Genomic DNA, 25062 nt, shown 5'->3' with positions numbered 1-25062 from the left:
CAATAACCTTTCAATAAATATTTATTAGACACATATTATACTTAAATTATTTAATCTAATCCATCAAAATTTAAAAATGAGTGTACATGTACATGTGTGTGTGTGTGTGTAGGCATATAGCTACTTATACCTTGGGGGAGTTGGTGTGGTTTTCCTGCTTTAAAAATGAATTTATAGGCAAACATCTTCTCTTGGCTCATAGAATTGGCAATTATGTAGGCAATGGAAAGGCATTAAAATCATGTAAAGCAAGAGTAAAAGATTATTGAGTTTGAGACACAGAAAATAAACTGTATATATAGTAGATGTTGGGCATGCAATACATCAGGATGTTAAGGATATTTTCACAGAAAAGACCAGGAAGTCACCGTGCAAAAAGTGTCTGAGTACAACAAGGTATTAAGAACTGCTGTGTGTTTTTGTCTCATAAGGTAGTTCCTGTGTAGTTAGATATTCCTTACCACTGTGCCCCCATCTGTTAAGTGAGTCTGATACTTTGCAGGTAACTGATGGGATCTGCTGTAGGAAATGTGCACCCATTATATAATCATGGCCTTCGCTCATTTATGGGGCTTAGATCATCTCTATGGAGTTCATTACGAAATATTAGAGCTGTTCTCTAATGCCAATCCAGGTAGTCAATTGCTACCAGAGAAGAGTGCATTTAGTGTTGGATTAAGAAGTTCTTTTTTGTTGTCTAATTGGGTACTTGTCCCAGAGGATGGAAAAACAGGGTGTGAAGGAGGGTTTTCAGGATTTAGGTGAGTTACTTTATTTTCTTTTTAAAGTCAAATATTAGAATATCATCTTTTTGTGTTATTTTCTGCTTCTATTGCAGAATGTTTAACAGAAAGATCTGTGGGCACATGAATATGTCAACCTAAACTACACTGTAATGGGACTGGAGTTGAAAATATATGCACATAATTTTAGTTTACTTATAATTCTTAAAGAAAAGTTTATGAAAACATCTAGACATTCTAGGAATGCTTGATAGGATTTTATTTCAAAGGACAGTAATTATTTTATGAATAAAACAGTCTTCTTTCAAAGGACAGTAATTATTTTATGAATAAAACATGGAATACATCACTAATTAGGAATAATGCTTATCTCTTATAACATCAGGAGATAACAGGGTTTTTTGTTTGTTTGTTTGATGCTACTGACTTTAGAAGTCATAAAAGGCTAATATAGGCTAACAAGGCGTATGATGTGCAGGAGTCGGGTAGGGTGTAACTAATACCGGCTCAGTAAGAAGCTGCCATGCATTGCTAATGAGAGATTCAGCCAAAGGGTTGCCTGCAAGTTCTAAAGCTTCAGATGCTGTATGTGGTTAGAAATCCTGGAATTCCTTTTTGAATTACTTTATTACAAAGCTATATTTATAAGAATTTGAGCACTCTACAAGTACTCATACTTCTAAGATGCCATCTTAGTAAAGACCAACAATTTGGTTACATTTCAGGGAGAAAGGCTATACTGAAATGAACATTGTGAGAAAACTCAATTTAATGATACCTTGGAGTATATTCTTGCTTCATATACTGCTGTTTTCATTACAAGGTAAGAACTCATGTTAAACTTTTACCTTATTTTATTGTATTTTAGTCTTCCTTGTAAATTGTAGAAACTGTTTCCTCTTATACTGTAAAACATTTCCAAGTCATTAGGATGGGTATATACTAAATGACACCCAGATCATTTTTTGGGAAAATTTTTAATAATATAGATAATTTGGAACTTTTAGTTTTCATTTTCTGAGTCTCTTTTTTAAATGTTAAAATCATGATTTTATCATGATATGCAGCTGTACTGGAAGAAGCTCTGATTCTAACTTTTTCTCTTCTAAATAATGATTTTAAGCAGTTGTGTAATTTAAACATTTGAAATTCTATAAAAGATAAGGAGACATTGAGTACTTAAACTTTCTTGATGCCATCAACCCAAAGAATGGTAAAGGAATGTTTTAAGAAGGACTTTAATGTTTGAGACTAAGCATTGATTTTCAATTATATTATAGCAATATTTATAAATTAATTTTTATAAAATATTTTTATGGCAGAAAGCATTTATTTACATTCAGTTATTAATTTTTAGTCCCTGAAAAGGGCTGTGTATTTTGGGGCTTGTAGAGGAAGTGGGAGAAATTACTGAAGTGTAGAAGACCAGCGAGGTCACAGACACTATCTTCCAATCCTAGTAGTGACTGAAACTCCAAGGAGAAAATGTCTTAGAGCAGCGAGAGCTGGAGGGGACTTTGAAGATCAACTTGGCTACCACTGTTATTTTGTGATGGTTTGCTTAAGTTTGGCATTTACTAAGTTGTAGGACTGGGACTAAAACTTGGATCTCTGACTTCAGGACTAGTGCTTATTCCACTGTATCATGTCTCTGTATAAATCAAGGTACACTGCCCATTCTTTCTGAATTACTGGTCACCCTGATGTCTCACAGGGAATTTGCTGGTCAAAATTCTCTAGAAAATGTAAAATAACTAATAGCAAAACTCAGTCTAAGTTTCAGAATTTAGGTTTAAATGATCTGTTTTATAATCAGATCATGTGATCAAGATATTTGGATACTTTTTTTCATATATACATATATATTTATCTCTGGCAGGTTATATTTGTACTTCATCCATCTTGACGAGAACATCAAAGTGAGTATTTCTTGTTCTTTGTGTCCTCTAAAACATAAAGATAATTGGAATGAGCAAAGCTCAGCAGGTCAGTGTATCTGCTTTTGAAAAATAAATTAAATATTTTACAAAATAAGGGCATGAGATTTAGTTCTTTAAAACATTTCCACAAATTAAAAATTACTAGGCATTCAGTTCCTTATTTATGAAACAAAAATATTTCCTTTCATTTTAATTACAAGAGGAGTTTTTGGTGGTGTCCAATGACTGTAGATACTAAGGGGACATTTTTCACTTCAAAGATTTGAAAAGAAGTTATATTCAGTAATTTCCTATTTCATATTATTATTAATGTACATTGTTGATTAGAAGTGTGCTGTATTCTTAACATAGAGTAAACGTTTTTAATGATAAAAGAATAAAATGTTTCTAGCAGTAAATAATGAAAATCATTTTTTGGACTAAACTGATCTTAATGAAAAATGGAATTCTACTCAAAAATTCTACTGTTTGATTTTGATAACCCACAGTTTGATGTGCTTATGCTCATGAATGTTAATCGGCCCTTTAAGACATGGAAAGAGAGAGAATCGAGTATTATGTTTGAAAAACGTGAACCTGCACTTGTCGAATACTTATCTCACCAGTTTTATGAAGGCATGTGGGGAAATTATCATGCATGTTAGTGCTACACTGTTACACTATTTTGTTTATTTCTCTATCTCAAAGTTCCTTCCTAAAATGCAGTTTACATCAGAGACTGGAGAGATCTGGGGACACTCCCAAATTTTGTAAAATGAGACAGTGCCACCACCCAAATCTAACCCCTCCAAAGCGGGGAGGGGGACCTTTTCAATGTTAAAGCAAGAAAGACCTCTTTGATAAAGCGATGGAAATCAGGAGGAAAACACCAGCTCTCTCTTGGGAAAGGCTTGTTCAGGTTGCCTAGGGGCCTTTGACTATACAAGTTCTTTTTGTTTTCTTCCAGAAACGGGTTTAATGAAAATCAACAGAAAAGAGCTCTTTTAGCAGCCCAGGTAGGTTATGCCTCAGATGGAGAGAGAGGCAGAGAAACAATCCATCCTGCTTTGGGCCTCTGCTGTCACTTCAACAATGAGACCTTTGTGGAGGCAAATAAAATGCTAAAAACAAGACAGGAAAGAGGAGGAAGAGGCAAAGTAACTTCTCTAGTGCTGTTCTGTGACCCTCCAGCTCAGGCTTAGCTCACATTTACTTGTTTGTGGTCAGATGCTTTTTGCTATTCACCTCGGTTCCCTACTGATAGGCTCCCAGAATTTGTGGGAGATTTAATCTCACTACTTGCCAAAACATTTTAATTGGTTTTAAAATTAAGCACAATGTTAATAGGACAAATACAAGCAAACAGGGGCGAGAAAGGTGTACGTGATCTGAGTAAAGTACCACAAAAGGGCATCAGAGGTGTCTTAGTGTCCTGACAAATAGGTTTTATATTATCTAATAAATCTAAATTACAGGCATTGATGAAGAGGTAACATTTCTGTTTTTAGAGGGGTGGGGTAGCACTGAATTTGAGGAGGCCTTTTTGCTTGGGTCCCTCTATATAAAGGATATTGGATAACATAATTGCAATATCTTCAAATTATGGTTGGAATGTTTAAATGGGTGGATTTTAAAAAATATTTCTCCGTTAAAGATGGATGGTAAGATAGAGAATCCTAACTCAATATTAAGACATTTCTTTGGAAAGTAATATGATTTGAGTATTTATGTAGCAAACAGCTTAGATAGTCAAGGTCTTTGTCAAATGCTGAATTGCAGTCAATTTCTATTAGCATTTTATGATGGATGCCTGGTTTTTTTTAAATATTTTGTGAACTTAAAGAGAATTGAAAAAAAATAGAGGGCAGATTTGATATGCTGTTGTGATGATTCAGAAGGCAGAACTAATTTATTCTTATCAAGAGTGGAACTCTTTCTTTGCACTAGAATGGGCGAAGGATTGTCTATGGAAGGGAAACACTTTTTTTCTTAACCAGAGTATTTTGTGTACTTAAGTACCTATGTATCATGTGAAGTGGTTAAAATGATTTTTCTCTGAGAAGTGTCGAGTTGGCCAGTAGACCATATTAGCCACAAAAAGATATCAACGTGACTCAGCAGCAAATCCAATTTTGAGAAAAACTGCATTCTGGTAGAACCCACTAGATGAAGAACCTGTGAAATGTAACCCCACAGGTGTCACGGGAAACAGCCTGTGGATGGGCTTCTACTGTTGACCATTTGGATGTTTTTAGAATTTGTATAATTTACCCCCCTAGAATTATCTTAATACCTCCCTTTTGTTAATAAGTGAGGAACACACTTGCCTTGATTTCCCTTTTAGAGAGAATGAATAGCTGGACACTTGCCCTTCTCTTTCCTGCAGCTAGAGAACATGCACCAACATTACTTAACATCTGAACAAATTTTAAGGGAAGAAATGTTAAAGAAGGGCAGTGAGGTCGCAATCATGAGTTTCACTGTTTAGGACTGAAATTTCATCTGTTATGAGGCCATTCTTGTCCACAGATTCACTCCCCTGCTCTAGGAAGACGGAGCACTGATGGACAGATAAATGTGCACATAAGGACTCAGGAATATGTTGGCAATGAGATAACAATGACCAGAGAAAGGGTAGACACAGACTTCTGTCAATGGTGTAATTGTGCGCTACAGTGATTTCTCATCTAAAGACTGTATTTCTCTGTGCTTCTCACCCTCCTGTGGAGATGTAATCAGCACGGAGGAAGAATGGGTTGTCCTCTTTCATCGGTTATGTGAATATATGCACCCACTGCTTGGAATTGTTTTGCATTTGCATCACATTTCAAAATTCTTCTCCTGAAAGCAGATTATTTATTAGAGGTTGCATACAGTTTGTATGTGCAGGAGTGAGGGAGAGAGGAAAGGGAGACTAGGAAGGGAGAAAATCCAGCACAGCTCTGTTAATGAGGGGCCTTCCTGCTTTAGGCATCTGGGGCTCAGTCTTGCTGGCATCCCTCTGAGGAACTGTGTACAGTGTTTTAGAATTGTTTCTCCAAGGGATGGGGGAGCTGGTATACTTATCCACCAACACCTGCCTCTCATTCCTTGAGGGCAGTTTCTGGGGGAACTTAAATCCCCTGAAAGTCATTTCTCTTGTCTGTCCTGCTTGGACTCTACCCTAAGGCAGAGACAAAAAGAAGCCGGTGCTTGAGGGTCTCTGTGTGCACAGAAACCCAGACACAGGTGAAATCCGAGGTGAGCTGAGAGGATATGTGGGGGGGCATCAACAGAATATTTTATAGTCATGGTTCTAAACAGCTTTGGGAGGCAAATCATTCCTATTTGCATAATATCTATTTCTGGTTCAGTTGGTATTTGTTGACAACACACAAGGGACCATGCTAGAGGTATAACCATGAACAGCGGTGTTTGTTCTCTAGAAATTCAATGTCTAGTGGAGGCAGAGCTGTAAAGAAGTCATTTCTGTGTAACTTGTTCATTGAATCTAAGACACCACCAATTTTTGCCATTATTTGTATGATATAAAAAAATGAAAGAGCTCCCAATTATAAATGTAAGATGGGCCATTCTGAGTTCAGATCTGTTATAAAAATAAAAGCTGTGTGTCATGTCTTAACATGAAATGTTATAGTATGATGAGTGGAATGCTGCAGAGATTAGGATGCTGTGGTAACCAGGAGGCTGGTGTGCTAAGTACTTATTGTGATTTTCATGGAGGAGGTATAGCCTGAGTTGGGTAAGAGGATATGGAGTGAAAAACAAATTATATGTTTTTGCCTTGGTCTAATGTTGTCAAGTGTATTCAGTTTTTGCTTAATAATAAAAGTAGGTAACATGTTTACAACACTTATGTGCCTTGCACTATTTTTGGTGATTTACTTATCCCATTTCATTTAATCCTCACAATTCCGTGAGGCAGTTATTGTTATTCTGTTTTACAGATTGGGAAACTGAACAGGTTAAATAATTTGTTCTACTTTATAAGCCTGTATGAGACAGAGTTGAAGTCACTATACACTTTTAGTGAGCACCAGTGATGATTCATTAGCACCAAAGTAAGAAGAATTTGGTGCCCAGTAATATTGGTTGTTGTGTTAGATTTAGGCAGTTGCAGACAATATAGCTAAAGAGAGGATAAGACTTGTCTTGAGGAAATCCAAGTCATAGACTTTTGTGAGTCTGACTTAGTTTGAAGAGGGAGGAAAGGGAAAAAAGAGGAGATTGAACAGTGAGGACAAAACCTTGGAGGAATGAAAGCAGGAGACAATGAACTTGGAGACATGATGTGGGCCAAGGACTTTAGAAAAGAGCCTTGAAGTGGTGAGAGAGTGTGGGAATCCTTTTGTCTGCCATGGGGCAGGTTTGCCCTTTAAAAGAAAAAGTACTACAGTGCAAATTGCCAAAATAAAACTTTTACCATGTAGGAAGGAGACCGGAATCTGTTGAAAAGAGGATTGTACCTGAAGTCACGTTCTATACCACCCTTTTTTTAAAACATCTTTATTGGAGTATAATTGATTTACAATGCTGTGTTAGTTTCTGCTTTATAACAAAGTGAATCAGCTATACATATACATGTATCCCTGTATCTCCTCCCTCTTGCGTCTCCCTCCCACCCTCCCTATCCCACCCCTCTAGGTGGTCACAAAGCACTGAGCTGATCTCCCTGTGCTATGCGGCTGCTTCCCACTAGCTGTCTATTTTACGTTTGGTAGTGTATATATGTCCATGCCATTCTCTCACTTCGTCCCAGCTTACCCTTCCCCCTCCCTGTGTCCTCAAGTCCATTCTCTATGTCTGCGTCTTTATTCCTGTCCTGCCCCTAGGTTCTTGAGAACCTTTTTTTTTTTTTTTTAATATTCCATATATATGTGTTAGCATACGGTATTTGTTTTTCTCTTTCTGACTTACTTCACTCAGTATGACAGACTCTAGGTCCATCCACCTCACTACAAATAACTCAATTTTGTTTCTTTTTATGGCTGAGTAATGTTCCGTTGTATATATGTGCCACATCTTCTTTATGCATTCATCTGTCGATGGGCACTTAGTTTGCTTCCATGTCCTGGCTATTGTAAATAGAGCTGCAATGAACATTGTGGTACATGACTCTTTTTGAATTATGGTTTTCTCAGGGTATATGCCCAGTGGTGGGATTGCTGGGTCATATGGTAGTTCTATTTTTAGTTTTTTAAGGAACCTCCGTACTGTTTTCCATAGTGGCTGTATCAATTTACATTCCCACCAACAGTGCAAGAGAGTTCCTTTTCTCCACACCCTCTCCACCATTTATTGTTTGTAGATTTTTTGATGATGGCCATTCTGACTGGTGTGAGGTGATACCTCATTGTAGTTTTGATTTGCATTTTTCTAGTGATTAGTGATGTTGAGCATCCTTTCATGTGTTTGTTGGCAATCTGTATATCTTCTCTGAAGAAATGTCTATTTAGGTCTTCTGCCCATTTTTGGATTGGGTTGTTTGTTCTTTTGATATTGAGCTGCATGAGCTGCTTCTAAATTTTGGAGATTAATCCTTTGTCAGTTGCTTCATTTGCAAATGTTTTCTCCCATTCTGAGGGTTGTCTTTTCATCTTGGTTATGGTTTCCTTTGCTGTGCAAAAGCTTTTAGGTTTCATTAGGTCCCATTTGTTTATTTTTGTTTTTATTTCCATTTCTCTAGGAGGTGGGTCAAAAAGGATCTTGCTGTGATTTATGTCATAGAGTGTTCTGCCCATGTTTTCCTCTAAGAGTTTGATAGTGTCTGGCCTTACATTTAGGTCTTTAATCCGTTTTGAGTTTATTTTTGTGTATGGTGTTAGGGAGTGTTCTAATTTCATTCTTTTCCATGTAGCTGTCCAGTTTTTCCAGCACCACTTATTGAAGAGGCTGTCTTTTCTCCACTGTATATTCTTGCCTCCTTTATCAAAGATAAAGTGACCATATGTGCATGAGTTTATCTCTGGGCTTTCTATCCTGTTCCATTGATCTATATTTCTGTTTTTGTGCCAGTACCATACTGTCTTGATTACTGTCGCTCTGTGGTATAGTCTGAAGTTGGGGAGCCTGATTCCTCCAGCTCCGTTTTTCTTTCTCAAGATTGCTTTGGCTATTTGGGGTCTTTTGTGTTTCCATACAAATTGTGAAATGTTTTGTTCTAGTTTTGTGAAAAATGCCATTGGTAGTTTGATAGGGATTGCATTGAATCTGTAGATTGCTTTGGGTAGTATAGTCATTTTCACAATATTGATTCTTCCAATCCAAGAACATGGTATATCTCTCCGTCTGTTTGTATCATCTTTAATTTCTTTCATCAGTGTCTTATAGTTTTGTGCATACAGGTCTTTTGTCTCCTTAGGTAGGTTTATTCCTAGGTATTTTATTCTTTTTGTTGCCATGGTAAATGGGAGTGTTTCCTTAATTTCTCTTTCAGATTTTTCATCATTAGTGTATAGGAATGCAAGAGATTTCTGTGCATTAATTTTGTATCCTGCTACTTTACCAAATTAATTGATTAGCTTTAGTAGTTTTCTGGTAGCATCTTTAGGATTCTCTGTATAGTATCATGTCATCTACAAACAGTAACAGCTTTACTTCTTCTTTTCTTATTTGGATTTATTTCCTTTTCTTCTCTGATTGCTATGGCTAAAACTTCCAAAACTATGTTGAATAATAGTTATCACCCTTTTTTCTTATCCTTCACTCTTTCCAGTTTTTCTAACATCATCTGGTCCTCAATTTGACAATTATGAGGCAAATTTTGGGAATGTGTATTCTGGTGAATGTAAAAATGCTGTTGGAAAGGACATTGCCCAAGATGATACACTAAATTCGCATTAAGTTGGAGTAAAAATCCATAATTGATTAGTTTTAATAATCCACAGCTATTTGCTACTATTCCATATTAACCTCTAAAAATCCTAGGGTTTTATCTGGGTTGCTTAGATTAATGTAAATCTCTTTCTTGCTAATTTTTTATGTGTGAGGCATTATGCTGGAATCTTTATATACATTATTTTATTTATTGTTTGAACTACTCAGTGAAGTATATATGTGTCATTGTTCCCATTTTACAGACAAGTAAAAGGAGGCACTAAGCAGTTAAGAAACTTGCCTTAGTAATGCCAGAATCAGGACTCTAATCCAGATCTGTTTGAGTCTATAATTCATGATCTTAATGATTACCCTGAAGTGCCTTGGGCTCTATAAACAGATACATTTAAATTTCTATGAACTTTAAAGTGTCAGCTCTTTGGAGACTGAGGGTGTCACACTCACACTTCAGCAGCAGAGGCTTCTGTGGATGGTGTCTGCACAGATGGGGCTGCAGGAAGTGGGTACATCACTGTCTGTTGGTCCTTTGGTCCCATGCATTTTCTCCAGACCCGTCTGCACTTGAAAGTATTAAAAAACTGCTACTCCTGCAGGGAAAGCAGTCAGTTAATGCAAAGATTAGATTCTGATCAGGCTCTTTTCCAAGGAGGGCAGGGAGGCAGAACTGAGGTCAGAGAGCATAAAGGACTTGTCAAATTCAGGTAAGAAGCAAAATCAACCTTGAAATCAGATCTAACTACAACCTTAGAGGAGCCCTTTCTGCCTCTCCAAGATTTTGCCTCAATAACCCAAGGAAATATGGAGTCAGCTCTCTATAGTTTCTGTGTTTGTAGCTGTTTTCCAGATTTTCCAATTGTATGTTTGTCTTGAATTAAATAATTTAATTCTCTTGAATTCTGATTTCTTTCTTTTAAAGTTTGAAGCAACTTCTCCAAGATATTTCTTCCATGAAGCTATTAATTGGGGTGAGAGTAAAATAAAAGGTTAGTGCTACATCTACGTTTTTGTATTTGTTTTCTCAAAAGACCCTTTTGGGGATATAGTGAATCAACTCTCAATGATTTCCACATAATGCATGAAGGAAACTGAGCCAGGGTGGTAATAGTACTTAGTAATAGTTTGTTTACTTCATATAGAAATTTGAATTATATTTGGAAATACACAAGGTTAAGCAGTTAGACAAAGCTGATAACTGTATGACCAGGAAAGATATCACTGGGTATCAGGAGCTTTTTTCCTGAATCAATTACTGGCTCCTTGATTCTTTGACATTGCTTTTTTTTTTTTTTCGGTATGAGGGCCTCTCACTGTTGTGGCCTCTCCCGTTGTGGAGCACAGGCTCCGGACGTGCAGGCTCAGCGGCCATGGCTCACGGGCCCAGCCGCTCCGCACCATGTGGGATCTTCCTGGACCAGGGCACGAACCTGTGTCCCCTGCATTGGCAGGCGGACTCTCAACCACTGTGCCACTGGGGAATCCTGACATTGCTATTTTTGCTTACCAATTTTGCATTTCCATTTAGCAGAATGCTAATGGTAGTTTGAAATTCAATTTGAATTTTTTGTTGCATTTAAAATAGCAGGGATTTATGACTAGTTTTGTTTTGATATCTGTTTTCAGGAGAATACACAGGGTTGTAACTAAATTTTTGAAGGAGATACGTTTGCTTACATAATTACTTTGACACTTATTGATTGGAAAAATACAAGATTGTAGCCTAAGATAAAATTTGAAGATATATATGCCCCCCTAGAAAAAGAAAACTGCATTTAAATTTATGAAAAACATAATTTTAATCTATATTTATGATTAAAGTTAAAGCAGCTCATTTCTCCTCAGTTATGATATACTTAGAGAGTTGTATGTCTTTAAATGTAGAGACATTTTAGATCAATGAATTTTAAGGTGAAAGGATAGTAGAGTTTTAAAATTCTTGCCTTCTGCAGAGCTGTGGTTAAAATACCGCAATTAGATAAGTGCCTTTCATGACCTGACCGTATTCCGCAGAAGGCCAATCTTTAGTAAACACTTTATGGTCACTCAGAGATGTTCTCTAATTCTATTGATGTGTTACTTAAATCCTTTCTGCTTGAGTTTTGCCAGTTGTCTCTTGTGTTCTCCTTATTACAGGAAAAATTTTCACTGTGTTTCATCTGCAGTTTTAAAACTCACTAAGGAGGTCATAGTTTCTTTCTTCCTCTTTTAAACATAATTCTTCGGGGTGATTTTTCTTTCCATGAAAGAAAGAATATTTTTGGTGACAACCAGCAGTGACGTTGGCTTCTGCCCCGTTAAAATTAACTATGGGTCAGAAAGAATGCATCCATTTGTAATTAAGCCTGAGGATTAATACACAAACTTCAAATGGAATGTTTAATCATTCTCTTAATAAAGTAGTTTCCTTGTGAGTTCTATTATATATTGTGCCTGATCCCTTGAGCTAATGATGGACGTTTTTCTTTAATACAACACTTGCTCCTGGAGAAGTAGCTGATCAGACGTGCCAAATTCCGTCAAGGGAATCATCTGCAGCTTGTGTATTTCTGGTTCTCATCATCTGGGACAGGGATTCCTTACATGGGAACTTGACCTTTCAATTGCTTGAAGGAGGCTAACCTTTGCTCTCAGGGTAGTTTGAGATGTGAAAGCCTGTCTTTCTTGTTTCACGGCACACATAATGAAATGAACTAGATAGAGACTTAAGGGGCTTAAGTCTTTAGCTCATCAAGGCAATAGGCCCAGGGTTCTGTTTTAGTTAACAGAGGTTACTGTTAGTCCAAGGTAAATCTTGACAGGTTTATGTTTGTAAAAACTGATGCACACCAGAAGATAACTTATTTTTTTGCCCTTCAGGTTCTTGTCCTCATGAATGCCTTAACGGAGCTTTCTGTTCTAAGGCTGGTACATGTGACTGTCAAATATTTCAGGCACTTGGGACACGGTGCCAGATTGGTAAGTTTCAGGGATACTTATGAGATGCCGTGGAGAACATGAAGGCATAATTTGCTGTATTAGTGTTCATTCTTTGGGAGTTGGTACAATAATGTTGTGTATTAACTAGAGTATCCACAATTTATTTTCAGTAATTTTGAAACAATGTGAAAGAAAATGAGTATGCCCACTTTAACTTCTCACTGAACTCTATTTCCTCAAGTGTTTTTTCTTTTCTATTTTTAAATTTTTATTTAATTTTAAAATTAGAGTTGATTTACAATATTATTATTTTTTCATATTCTTTTCCATTATGGCTTATTACAGAATATTGAATATAGTTCCCTGTGCTATACAATAGGACCTTGTTGTTTATCCGTTCTATATACAATGGTTTGCATCTGCTAGTCCCAAACTCCCAATCCTACCCTCCCCTGCCCCCCTCCCCCTTGGCAACCACATCTGTTTTCTATGTCTCTGAGCCTGTTTCTGTTTCATAGATAGGTTCATTTGTGTCATGTTTTAGATTCTACGTATGAGTGATATCATATGGTATTTGTCTTTCTCTTTCTAACTTACTTCACTTAATTTGTTAATTTCTAGGTCCATCCACGTACCTGCAAATGGCATTATTTCATTCTCCTTTTTATGGTTGAGTAATATTTCATTGTGTGTGTGTGTATGTTTGTGTTTGTGTGTGTTCCACATTTTTATCCATTCATCTGTCGATGGATATTTAGGTTGTTTCCATGTCTTGGCTATTGTGAATAGTGCTGCTATGAACATAGGGGTGCATGTATATCTTTTCGAACCATAGTTTTGTCTGGGTATATGCCCAGGAGTGTGACTGCTGGATCCTATGGAAACTCTATTTTCAGTTTTTTGAGGAACCTCCATACTGTTTTCCATAGTGGCCGCACCAATTTACATTCCCACGAACAGTGTAGGAAGGTTCCCTTTTCTCCACACCCTCTCTGGCATTTGTTATTTGTAGATTTTTTTTAATGATGGCCATTCTGACAGGTATGAGGTAGTACCTCATTGAAGTTTTTTTTTTTAAACATTTTAAAAAATTTCCTTATTGTTGTATCTATTTTATTTATTTATTTTTGGCTACATTGGGTCTTCGTTGCTGCGTGCGGACTTTCTCTAGTTGCGGCAAGCGGAGGCTACTCTTCGTTGCAGTGCACAGGCTTCTCAGTGCTGTGGCTTCTCTTGTTGTGGAGCATGGGCTCTAGGCACACGGGCTTTAGTAGTTGTGGCACATGGGCTCAGTAGTTGTGGCTCATGGGCTCTAGAGTGCACGCTCAGTAGTTGTGGCACACAACTACTTAGATGCTTAGATCCCACAGCATGTGGGATCTTCCTGGACCAGGGCTGGAGCCTGTGTCCCCTGCATTGGCAGGCGGACTCTTAACCACTGCACCACCAGGGAAGCCCCCTCATTGAAGTTTTGATTTGTATTTCTCTAATAATTAGCAATGTTGAGCATCTTTTCATGTGCCTGTTGGCCATATGTATGTCTTCTTTGGAGAAATGTCTATTTAGGTCTTCTGCCCATTCTTTGATTTTTTTTTTCTTCTGTTATTGAGTTGTATGAGCTGTTTGTATATTTTGGAAATTAAGGCCTTGTTAGTCGCATCATTTGCAAATATTTCCTCTCAGTCCGTAGGTTGTCTTTTCATTTTGTTTATGATTTCCTTTGCTATGCAAAAGCTTATGTTTTATTAGGTCCCATTTGTTTATTTTTGTGTTATTTCTATTCCCTTGATAGACTGACCTAAGAAAACATTGGTATGGTTTATGTCAGAGATTGTTTTGCCTTTGTTCTCTTCTAGTAGTTTCATGGTGTCCTATCTTATATTTAAGTCTTTAAGCCATTTTTGTGAGGTTGCGTTCTAACTTCATTGATTTACATGTGGCTGTCCAACTTTCCTGACACCACTTGCTGAAGAGACTATCTTTTTATCCATTGTGTATTCTTGCCTCCTTTGTCAAAGGTTAATTGACCGTAGGTGTGTGGGTTTGTTTCTGTGCTCTCTATTCTGTTCCATTGATCCATATGTCTGGTTTTGTGCCAGTACCATGCTGTTTTGATTACTGTAGCTTTGTAGTATTGACTGAAGTCTGGGAGGGTTATGCCTCCTGCTTTGTTCTCTTTCCTCAGGATTACTTTGGCAATTCTGGGTCTTTTATGGTTCCATAAAAATTTTAGGATTATTTGTTCTAGTTCTGTGGAAAATGTCATGGGTAATTTAATAGGAATCACATTAAATCTGTATATTGCTTTGGGTAGTATGGCCATTTTAACACTATGAATTCTTCCAACCCAAGAGCATGGGGTATTTTTCCATTTCTTTAAATCATCTTCAATTTCCTTTATCAATGTTTTATAGTTCTCAGTGTATGAGTCTTTCACCTCCTTGGTCAGGTTTATTCCTAAGTATTTTATTTTGTTTTTGATGCGATTCAAGTGTTTTTTCCATTTTAAATGGAACTGGCCCATTAAAACCAGGTTTCCAATTCATCTCTCTTTTGCTTTATAAATTAGATTTGTTATTTGGAGCCACTCATTCTTTTTGACTTTGAATTAATGGAACATTCTCTACATAAAAGAGAAATAGTGTTGAGAGCTCTTCAAAGGCAGAAGGTTCTTAAAAATATTTTTATCCATGATGTCTAGGTTAGGACCCTACATCAATAATGACTAAAAAGCATTCATTTGTTTAATGAGTATTTATTGAGCATCTACTCGATCCCAGGCCGGGCACTGGGAAGAGTGAGTAATATAGACAAGTTTCTGCCCTCTTGGAGGTTACAGTCTAGAGGAGGGGGACCAACACATAACAGATGCACAGTAATTACACTTGTGACGTTCTGTAAAGGGAAGTGCAAGATTTTATGAAAATATGCAACAGAGGTAAGGCATACTATCAGAGAAGACTGCCTGAATAATGAATAACTCTGTTTTTTCTTGAAAAGGCCAAAGTTGGCCAAGCCTAATACATTTAGGTAAATTACAAAAAGAAAAGATAAAATGATTGTGCCTTATCTTTATGCTCTTTATAGAGTATATTAACACATTTTAATGTCTTAACCAATATGTATTACACGTTTTGAGTGCTCCATAAATGTCACTGATTTTCATATTAATCTAGAAGGAAGGGTCCACAAAATCAAAATGGAACGGAAGGTGACCCACAAAGGTGTAAAGGGAGATAGGCATGAAAGCAACAGGAGATAAAGTTGTATGCTTTAAGACAAACACTGCTTACAATGTGACCAGTTTGAAGTCATGAATTCCTAAATTCCAGCATACTTTGGATGACTAATGCTCCCCATCCCCAGGTCCCAGGCTTCTAAACATGACTTTTTGGTCAGTGGTTAATTTTCTCTGTGGATGCTATTATTTTTGAAAGAATTACAGAGACTAGAACACTGTCAGTGTTAATTTTTAGAACACTTAGTGGTGACATTTCTTTCTTTCTGAGCCATTATATTTGCTTTATCACTATCACCTTCTTTTACTTTATCATTATCTCCTCTCTTCCTCTCTTCCAGAGTCTTTGTTTGGAAGCAAAAATTAAGGAAGTTTCTAACATAAATCCTTTCTTCAAAACAACTTGGAGACCATGTTTTTCTTCAGAAGAGTTTGATAGTTTTGAGAGCAGTTGGTAATTTTGTTAGGTATTTTTCCCTGTGATATTGTCCGCCAAAGAAGAAAACATTTATTTTAATGAAAATTAGAATTACCTAGCATGACTGAACCTTGCCAGAAACAGGTATAATTTGTTTTATTCTACTAAATATTATCCTATTTCTTTTCAGTGCCAAACATGGGCAGTGGCAGAGATGGGATTTGCAAAAGCTGGGGACAGTACCACTTTGAAACTTTTGATGGCATCTACTATTATTTCCCAGGAAACTGTTCTTACATTTTTGCGAAGGACTGTGGTAATTTGGAGCCTCGGTACACTGTATGGGTAGGTGATTCTAGGACATAATTAACTTAAAAATTATTTCTGGCCAAGTCTGTATTTTTAAAGTATTGGACAAATCATGGAAAATATATAGTAATCATAGCATGACTACTTAGGGCCCTGACTAGGGAAGGAGAGGGGCTGGTTCTGAATGGGATGGGCCAAATTTGTAGCTATTGTGAGTATATTTCTATCAAGATGGAGCCTAGGACTGGGAGAAGAAAGGTTTGCATCCATATGGTAGGGACATGTAGGCAACACAGGAATGTCTATATCATGGATGTCCTAATATCAACTCCAGCTGACATTCTTCACGTTTTATTTGATCATGTTGAAGAGAGGGTAGGTTCAGGCATCAATCATATTACTCGTGTATGTTTCCTTCTTGACATGTCCAGTGTGATGGCCATCTGGATGTTTTAAAATCACATACCTCGGTCTAATCTGGGGGCTGGAATTTATTAAATGGAGTGTATGAATTATATAAACACAGGCTAAAGGATGTGGAGACAGGCAGCTAATTTCTAGGTAGACTGATACTATATGATTGAGCTCAGAGAGTTAGTTCTTAATTGCAGAGTTCTTCCTTCAAAAGAATTCATAGGAGACATCTCAAAATGCAGCTGCAGAGTAGCTCTGGTAGAAGTAAGGAAGTAGGGACCTCCTTCCCTGCTGTTGTCTTCCTCTGAATTTTCCGGTATCTCAAAACACAGCTAGAAAACTGCAGTGCTGTCCTGTTCTAAAGCTAAAACCCTCCATAACTATCATTTGTTTGAATCTCTGTTGTTGAATCCCTCCGACTTATGTTGGAGTTGCCTAAATTTTCCTCCTCTCTTAGACGAGGCAAATATTCAAAAGTAGGCCCTAAAGCTTTTCAACAGCAACAAATCCTTGTGCCCTCAAAAGGAAATGAAGTCTATTGAAAGTTAACTTATGGGACATAAGGCTAAAACATTGGAGGTCTCTTTAGGTAAGGAAGTTAGTGGCATGCGTTTTTAGTTCATACAGGGCTCAGTCCCCTATTGTCCTTTACTCATCCACTCTAGGAACGAGTTGCTGGGTTTATCACTCAAACATCTTCTGACTGTCTCATTGAAATGTTCTTGTCCAGTGTCTGATCCTTTTGAGGGCTAAGGTGTCAAGTAGATAATTGTGTGATCCTAACACACAATGTTCAACTGTGCTTCCGGAGTTAATAGACAATTGTTTTTACTTGGCCCTGTTTGGTTGGTGGAATTTGCTTTCACATTAACAAATCCATTTACTTTAAATGTCATCTTTCCCCGATTGTAAAAGTTGTTCACCTCTTTTGTAGAAAATTTGAAAAAATTCAAAGAAGTCTAAAAAGTACTATCAGAATGATCAGTCAAGGCTTATCAGTGCTAATGGCTTCATATATTTCCTTCTAATTTTTTCCTCCGGATTTTATACACATAAATTTGAAATTTTACTATGCATAATTTTATTTCCCGCATTTTCACCTAATATTATATCCAGAACTTTTTTTCCACGTCAAATGTTCTTGACAAACACAGATTTTGTTAGCTGTATTTGTTCCAACTATGGAATACTGAAATTATTTAATTGTACCCTGTTTTAGAAATTTAGATTTAAAAAATATTTTCAGTATTTTAAAAGATGTGTGTTAATAAATATCTTTATGCATATATCTTTTTATGCTCTTGATTCTTTTCTTTTTCTTCTTTAAATTCAATTTTATTTTAATGAAAATAATACATGTACTTAGTTTAAAAGATTTCTTCAAGATATATGAAGCCAAAAAATAGCCCCTCTTTCCTTCGCTCCTTGACCCCAGCTGAAGTCTGATGCCCCAAAGGCAATTACTTCAATTATTTTATCTGTTTCTTCTGGCTTTTACCTAACATGTCAAAATGTGCTATTATTTCTTTATTTATCAAAGTTAGGACTTATTTCTTCACTTCTTACTATGGAAAATGGGAAGTCATCTGTTACGTTATCCTCTGTGCCCCTAACACACACACACACACACACACACACACACACACACACAAATACACACACTTTCCTTTTCTCCTCCTAATAGTTATATCACCGTTATTGGTTAAATATGTGGTTTTTATACTATTGTCGTTTACATATTGTACATATATGAAAAATATTTATATAAATATTGTTGAGAGCCGAGCCTAATATGTTATTGTGATTTTATTTCTCTGTACAATTTTATAGAATTAACAGTTATCCCATTTTTCATTTGCTGCATTTTCTATACTTCAATCATTTTTTCCTTCAAAGTATCTCTAAACAACTGTTCTCAATATGGTCAGATACATGAGACAATCTCTCAGTTTCTCTTTCATTCCCATGAGATGTCCCTTCCTCAGTTCTTCATTTTCCTGTTCCAACTGAGAGTGGTTGTTTTTGCGCCTACTGTACACCTAGCACTTAGGATTTTATTCACCATCTTCCTGGAGAATTTCATTCTTCTCTCTCCTGTACTGGTTTCCCTGTTTCTTAGGTCCCGTGAAGTGTCCAGCAGTCCTTGAATTTTGTTCATACTTGAGAGATAGGCTCTAAAAAGCTTATTGGATGCTCTGATCATGTGGGCAGTGCTTGTTTATAGTGCTTTCTGGAAAGGGAAGATATTTTCCTGGAAAGAGTGTTACCGAACTAGGTTCATTTTGCCCATCTTGCAGCAAGCCAAAATGCTGAGGTGCCGGGGTTTGCAGCAAAGAGAGGGTTTATTAGGCAGCCAAGCGAGGATACAGGAGAACAAATCTCAGATCCATCTCCCTGAAGGCAAGGGTCTTGGGGTGTTTATTGGATAAAGAATAAAAAAGCAGGGTGGCCTGAGGCGTGGAAGCTTGGGGAAAGGTGACTGGAAAAAGGTGTGGGGAATCGTTCCAAAATGGAGGCACTTAGCATGATCTGAGGGTGTTTTCAGCCCTCTGACGTCAAAAGGTCACCACACTTGCACATTGGAGCAAGTTGGAATGGAAGGGGTCCTCTCCAGTCTTAACCAGCTAACTCAAACTAGACACCCCTGACACCAAGTTCCTGGAAAACAACTCGGGCAAACATCTTAATTGTTTAGGTTACATGTTGCTTGGGGTACATGCAAATCTTTGGTAGCAACAATTAAAACGACCTTGGTTAGTGAAGGCAGGTGAAATGGATTTGACTAATGATTACCCATGTTTCAAGAGTGCACAGGAGGGAGAAATTTGAAGTCTTGATTATAGTTTGGAAATCACTTTCAGAATGTTGAAATTCAATTCATTCTGATTTCTGATCATTTTGCATATGGTCTTTTAAAATTTCCCCTCTCTTTTTTTTTTAAAATTTTTATTTATTTATTTATTTTTGGCTCAGTTGGGTCTTCGTTTCTGTGCGAGGGCTTTCTCTAGTTGCGGCAAGCGGGGGCCACTCTTCATCGCCGTACGTGGGCCTCTCACTGTCGTGGCCTCTCTTGTTGCGGAGCACAGGCTCCAGACGCGCAGGCTCAGTAGTTGTGGCTCACGGGCCTCATTGCTCCGTGGCATGTGGGATCTTCCCAGACCAGGGCTCGAATCCGTGTGCCCTACATTGGCAGGCAGATTCTCAACCGCTGCGCCACCAGGGAAGCCCTCCCCTCTCTTTATAGAAATTTTTAGTTCTCTTTATCCCCAATGTTCTGAGATGTCATTATGTGAATTTTTTTTTTTCTTTTTTTCCCATTTATCGTGCTAGGTACTTGATAGGCTCTTTCTAGCAATCCAACTCCTTCACTTTTGGAATAATATTTCTTTCTTAATTTCCTCTCTTTCAGAAATTCTGTAATTCAGATATTGGAGCGCCTGAACTAAGTGACAGATTCCTTAATTTTCTCATTGATTTATTTCTCTTTTCCATCTTTTTGCTTTTTTGTTTTACATTTTGGGAGATTTCTTTCCAACCTTAAATATTTATCTTCCAGGAGTTCTATTTCAGTTATAAGTTTTTCCTATCGTACTGTCAATATCCAATCACCTATTTTTATTCCTTGAATTTCACTTTTAACATCATTTTATTCTTGTTTCATGAATGGCCTTTTCTCACTGTTCTCCCTGAAGATATCAATTATGGATTCTTGGAAGTTTATTTTTCTGACTTGTTTTTGATTCCTTTGATCTCCTTTCTTTTGTTTATTTGGCACCTGCCTTTCACATTGCAGGCTTTTATCAAATGATCCATGAATGTTTATTCACATTTGAGAATTAGGCTCTAAAAGCTGGTTGGAAGATCTGAATACATGGACGGGGGCTTGCTTGTCTAGTGGGAGATTGAGCAGGGAGTCTCTGGTTTCATTAAATAAGCCCCCAATATTAGTATCTGTACATCTTTTTCAATTTTGTTTCTTCAAGGAAACCTCCTCCAGTATCCTGCCTGGGGTCATATGTCTGGATTCCTGGATACTGAGAACATTTTAGTTATATTCCTACTTTAGGCTTTTTGCATTTGCTATTCCCTTTGCCTAGAATGGTCTAAATATCCATATGGCTTGCTCTTATCCCTCCTTCATCTTTACTAGAATTTCCCCTTCTCAGCGAGGCTTTTGTTGGCCATTCAGTCTAAAACAGCCCCCAACCCCTCAACAACCCTCGATACACATGCTGTCTATCTCTTTTCTCCACTTAATATTTCTTCATGTCATGTAGCATGGTGCATATTTTAGTTACATATAGTTATATTTTTTTTATTAACTGTTTTTCTCTAATGGAATATAAGGTTCGTGAGGGCAGGTATTTTTGTCTATTTTGTTGACTTCTACATCTCCAGAATCTAGAACAGTGCCTGGTACATAATAAGTGATCAATAAAATTTGCTGATTAATCACTAAATTATATATTACATTCTTGCAGTATTAAAAATCTACCTTATCATTGGTGATTTTTCTTATCACTTTTATGCTTTGAAAGTTCTTTTCCATCTATATAGTTATATATATTTTCTTTCAGCTATTTTCTGCTGTCATTATTTGGACCTTTTAAACTTTATTTTGGTGGTAGGGTAAGAGAAACTAACATTCCTCTTCTCCTTTCTTACTTTTCTCTTTTCTTCCTTGCTTTCATTTTTATTTTTACTAGTAAACTAATTTTCCCACCAGTTTTTTGAGAAATAACCTCTCTTCCCTAAAGTGTTTGGACAATTTTATTTTTAGAGTTATAGTTACTTTTGCAACCTTTAAATATTACTTTGTGTAATATATATATTTTTAGCATCTTTATTGGAGTATAACTGCTTTACAATGGTGTGTTAGTTTCTGCTTTATAACAAAGTGAATCAGCTATATATATATCCTTATATCTCTTCCCTCTTGTGTCTCCCTCTCTCCCACTCTCCCTATCCCACCCCTCTAGGTGTTCACAAAGCACCGAGCTGTTCTCCCTGTGCTATGCGGCTGCTTCCCACTAGCTATCTATTTTACATTTGGTAGTATATATAAGTCCATGCCACTCTCTCACTTCGTCCCAGCTTACCCTTCCCTCTCTCTGTGTCCTCAAGTCCATTCTCTAGTAGGTCTGCGTCTTTAGTCCCATCCTGCCCCTAGGTTCTTCATAACGACTTTTTTTTTTTTTAGATTCCATATATATGTGTTAGCATACGGTATTTGTTTTTCTCTTTCTGACTTACTTCACTCTGTATGACAGACTCTAGGTCCATCCACCTCACTACAAATAACTCAATTTCGTTTCTTTTCATGGCTGAGTAATATTCCATTGTATATATGTGCCACATCTTCTTTATCCATTCATCTGTCGATGGACACTTAGGTTGCTTCCGTGTCCTGGCAATCACACCACATAGTTTTAGAATATTAACATCCTGTATGTAAAGATTCAGATCATTTAAATAAATATGCTAAATTAACCTGTACTTTATGAAGTTACTTCTGTTGTCCAATTTCTGAAGCAAATTTCTTTTTTTCTCTTGAAAATCCTAACTGTAGTTATAGTTTTGTGAAGTGTCATGGGACTAATGATGCTATAGAGCTGTAGACGTGCATTGTGGATTTAGTTAACTCAGATGAAGGCAAGTTTGTGTATTGTTGTTGGTTTCTATGCTTTCTCTTGTTTTTCTCCCTTTAAGGTTCATAATAGCCCTAAATGCCTTGGTTCAGTGTATTACTGTTATCGGTCGATCAGCTTGTTCTTTTCAGACCAAGAGGAAATTCGAATTTATGGGCATGAAATAAAAAAGAATGGAATCAGGTAAGATATGATAAATGATATAATGAAAGTAATACAACGGATTAACAGAATTTCTAAACATCTCACTCTGGAAGTGAATGTGGAGAGAAGGGAGAGGATTTCTTCAACAGTAACCTTTAAGTTATAGCATACAGACATAAAAATTTCAGTAGGCTCCAAAGCCAACCAGGTGGCCAGGAATCTAACAGTTTAGTCTCCCTAATGTTTTTGCAGGATACAAATATATAGGTGGAGGTAAGATTATTACATCTACTTGTAAGAGAGATTCAGGAGAAATCCTTATAGTTCAACTCAAATTATTTTTGCCCCCTTTCTTAAATCTTTTCTTCTTTTTTTTTAAACAGTAAATCAAAATAAAACTTAACCTCTGAAAATCCTTTCCAAATTTGTGTGAATGAGGTTTGGGTGTCAGGATTTTCTGTTAGTGTTCTGACGAAGAGTTGAGAGTCAATAAATAACTGGTCTTCTTGAATAGCTAAGAGAGGGGCCCACTTGTAGAACTGAAACTTTAGGGGAAGCGGATGTTTATTTATTTGGTGGAAGGTTTCATACATTTTAAACTAGAAGTACTGTGGAGTAATCTACCATCCAATCTAAATAAATATAGAAATACTCAATTTTAAGTTGCCCCCCCCATCCTTGACACACTCTCTATCCCTTTTCTCTGTTTAATATTTCTCCTTCATGTCATCTAGCATAGTACATATTTTAGTTACATTTCATCATAAATTTTATTAACTGTCTTCCTCTAATGGGATATATTTCATGAGGGCAGGTATTTTTTGTGTTTTGGCTGACTTATGCTGAGAAAAGTAAATTGCGATAGCACAATTCTATCCATCATTCAGAATTCGCCAGCAAGTGTTTGAACCATGGGGATTTTTTCCAGGGCAATGGCTGTACCAACCTATGTACTTTTTTTTCAGTTTAGATTCCTCAAGAGGCAGCAGATGATAGCAGGAAGGGCTTTGGATGAAGCACCAGGGGAGCCAGGCACTGAGCCAGATTTTGTCATAGTCAGGCAACCCCAAGCAGCCCCTCTGCCTCTCTTGGGCTTATTTTCTTCATCAATTGGGTTCTGTACTTTTCATTTTCTTATAAAAGAAAGATTATCCATTTGAATGGGAAGGTAATGCACTTACATATGTGTTTCTTGGAGCTGAATTTAAACAGTGGTTTAGGATTTTTATATGGGATTTGGGGTAACATAGTGGGCACTTAAAAATTATTGTTTTGTAAAACAAAAACGCCATTTAAGTAGATTTTCAAGACTACTAACCCTTTGTTAAATATAGGACATAATATTTAAATTTTAACTCAGAAAAAATATTTCTTTGAAGATTTCCATTTGTATAATAGAAAGAAGGTGGTTCGTATTACTCAGCTAAATTGCTTATAATAATGCTATACTGGGCCTAGGGCCTATCTCATAGCAGACGCTAGATAAACGTTTACCAAAATGAAGTCAAATGTGTTTGGCTCTGCACATCATACTTTACCTTTCTGGACTTCAGTTCTCTCCCCTGTGAAATGCAGGGTTTTGGTACATATGAACCTGTGAATACTTTTCAGTATTAATCTGTACATTCAGTTTAGTTTGCATTATTAATGTTTCAAGTTGCGTGGAGGTTTTCTTAAATTTATGGGAGATTATCTAACTTCTAGTATCATCACCCATCTCTACTAGCATCTTTTAATGTATAGACATTTGGATAATCACAGTTATGCACGTTTTGTTTTCAAAAATTGTGTATTTATTCAAATTACTATGAAAGAGATCAAGTGACAAATGACCAAACCAAGGAATACCTGCAAAAGAAAAACTATACCTTGCCGCAGTGAACATCCCATTGCTATGGAATATCTTTATAAAACATGGCTCACTTTTTTCAAGTATAGCTTTTATAAACTTGCAAACTTAAACAATATTATTCATACTTTTACTAGGAATTGAAGATGAATTTCTTATGTTTATAATTTTTAATAATAGTTTATGACAGTAAAGTCATTTATTCTCTGGTGTAAATTTTAGTTATTTTCCTATTCTTATAAATCTTATGACTAAAAAATTATCTGCACACATACTTGTGGAAATGATTACAGATATTTTGAATTGTTTCTTTAGGGACTATCCCTATGTTAATGAGTATGTTTAATTTTATAGTTTTTATTTCATGTAGCCATGTTCTTACTGGAAAGGAACTCACTAATTTGAAGTTTTTGAGAGAAATGTATGAATGTACCTACTAACCTCTCACCTCACATTATTCACTTAGCCTGGCTAGTTTTCTTCTGTCCTCTTATGTCTCTCACTTCCTCTGTATGTGTACATGCTTGTGAAAAATGGAAAGATTAGACATTGGATCAGGAGTTTAAATATTCAATGTGACCCTTGCTTAAATAGACCAAATTGTATGCAACTTAAAAATTATGAATATAA

General features: G+C 36.6%; 1 protein-coding gene across 1 annotated transcript in view; it reads left to right on the top strand.

Moving 5' to 3' along the window:
• The first annotated feature begins 1487 nt into the window (after positions 1-1487).
• Positions 1488-25062, top strand: part of OTOGL (otogelin like) — a 148126-nt gene continuing 124551 nt past the window's right edge. The window contains 7 exon segments of the mRNA XM_065887244.1: positions 1488-1566; positions 2623-2662; positions 3630-3678; positions 10416-10482; positions 12353-12451; positions 16259-16413; positions 22501-22622. Coding sequence (XP_065743316.1) covers positions 1488-1566; positions 2623-2662; positions 3630-3678; positions 10416-10482; positions 12353-12451; positions 16259-16413; positions 22501-22622 — 611 coding nt within the window.

Source organism: Phocoena phocoena, chromosome 11 (assembly GCF_963924675.1).
Source record: "Phocoena phocoena chromosome 11, mPhoPho1.1, whole genome shotgun sequence".
Taxonomy (NCBI): Eukaryota; Metazoa; Chordata; class Mammalia; order Artiodactyla; family Phocoenidae; genus Phocoena; species Phocoena phocoena.
Note: the sequence above shows the minus strand (reverse complement) of the source record. Positions and strands in the feature narration are given on the sequence as shown.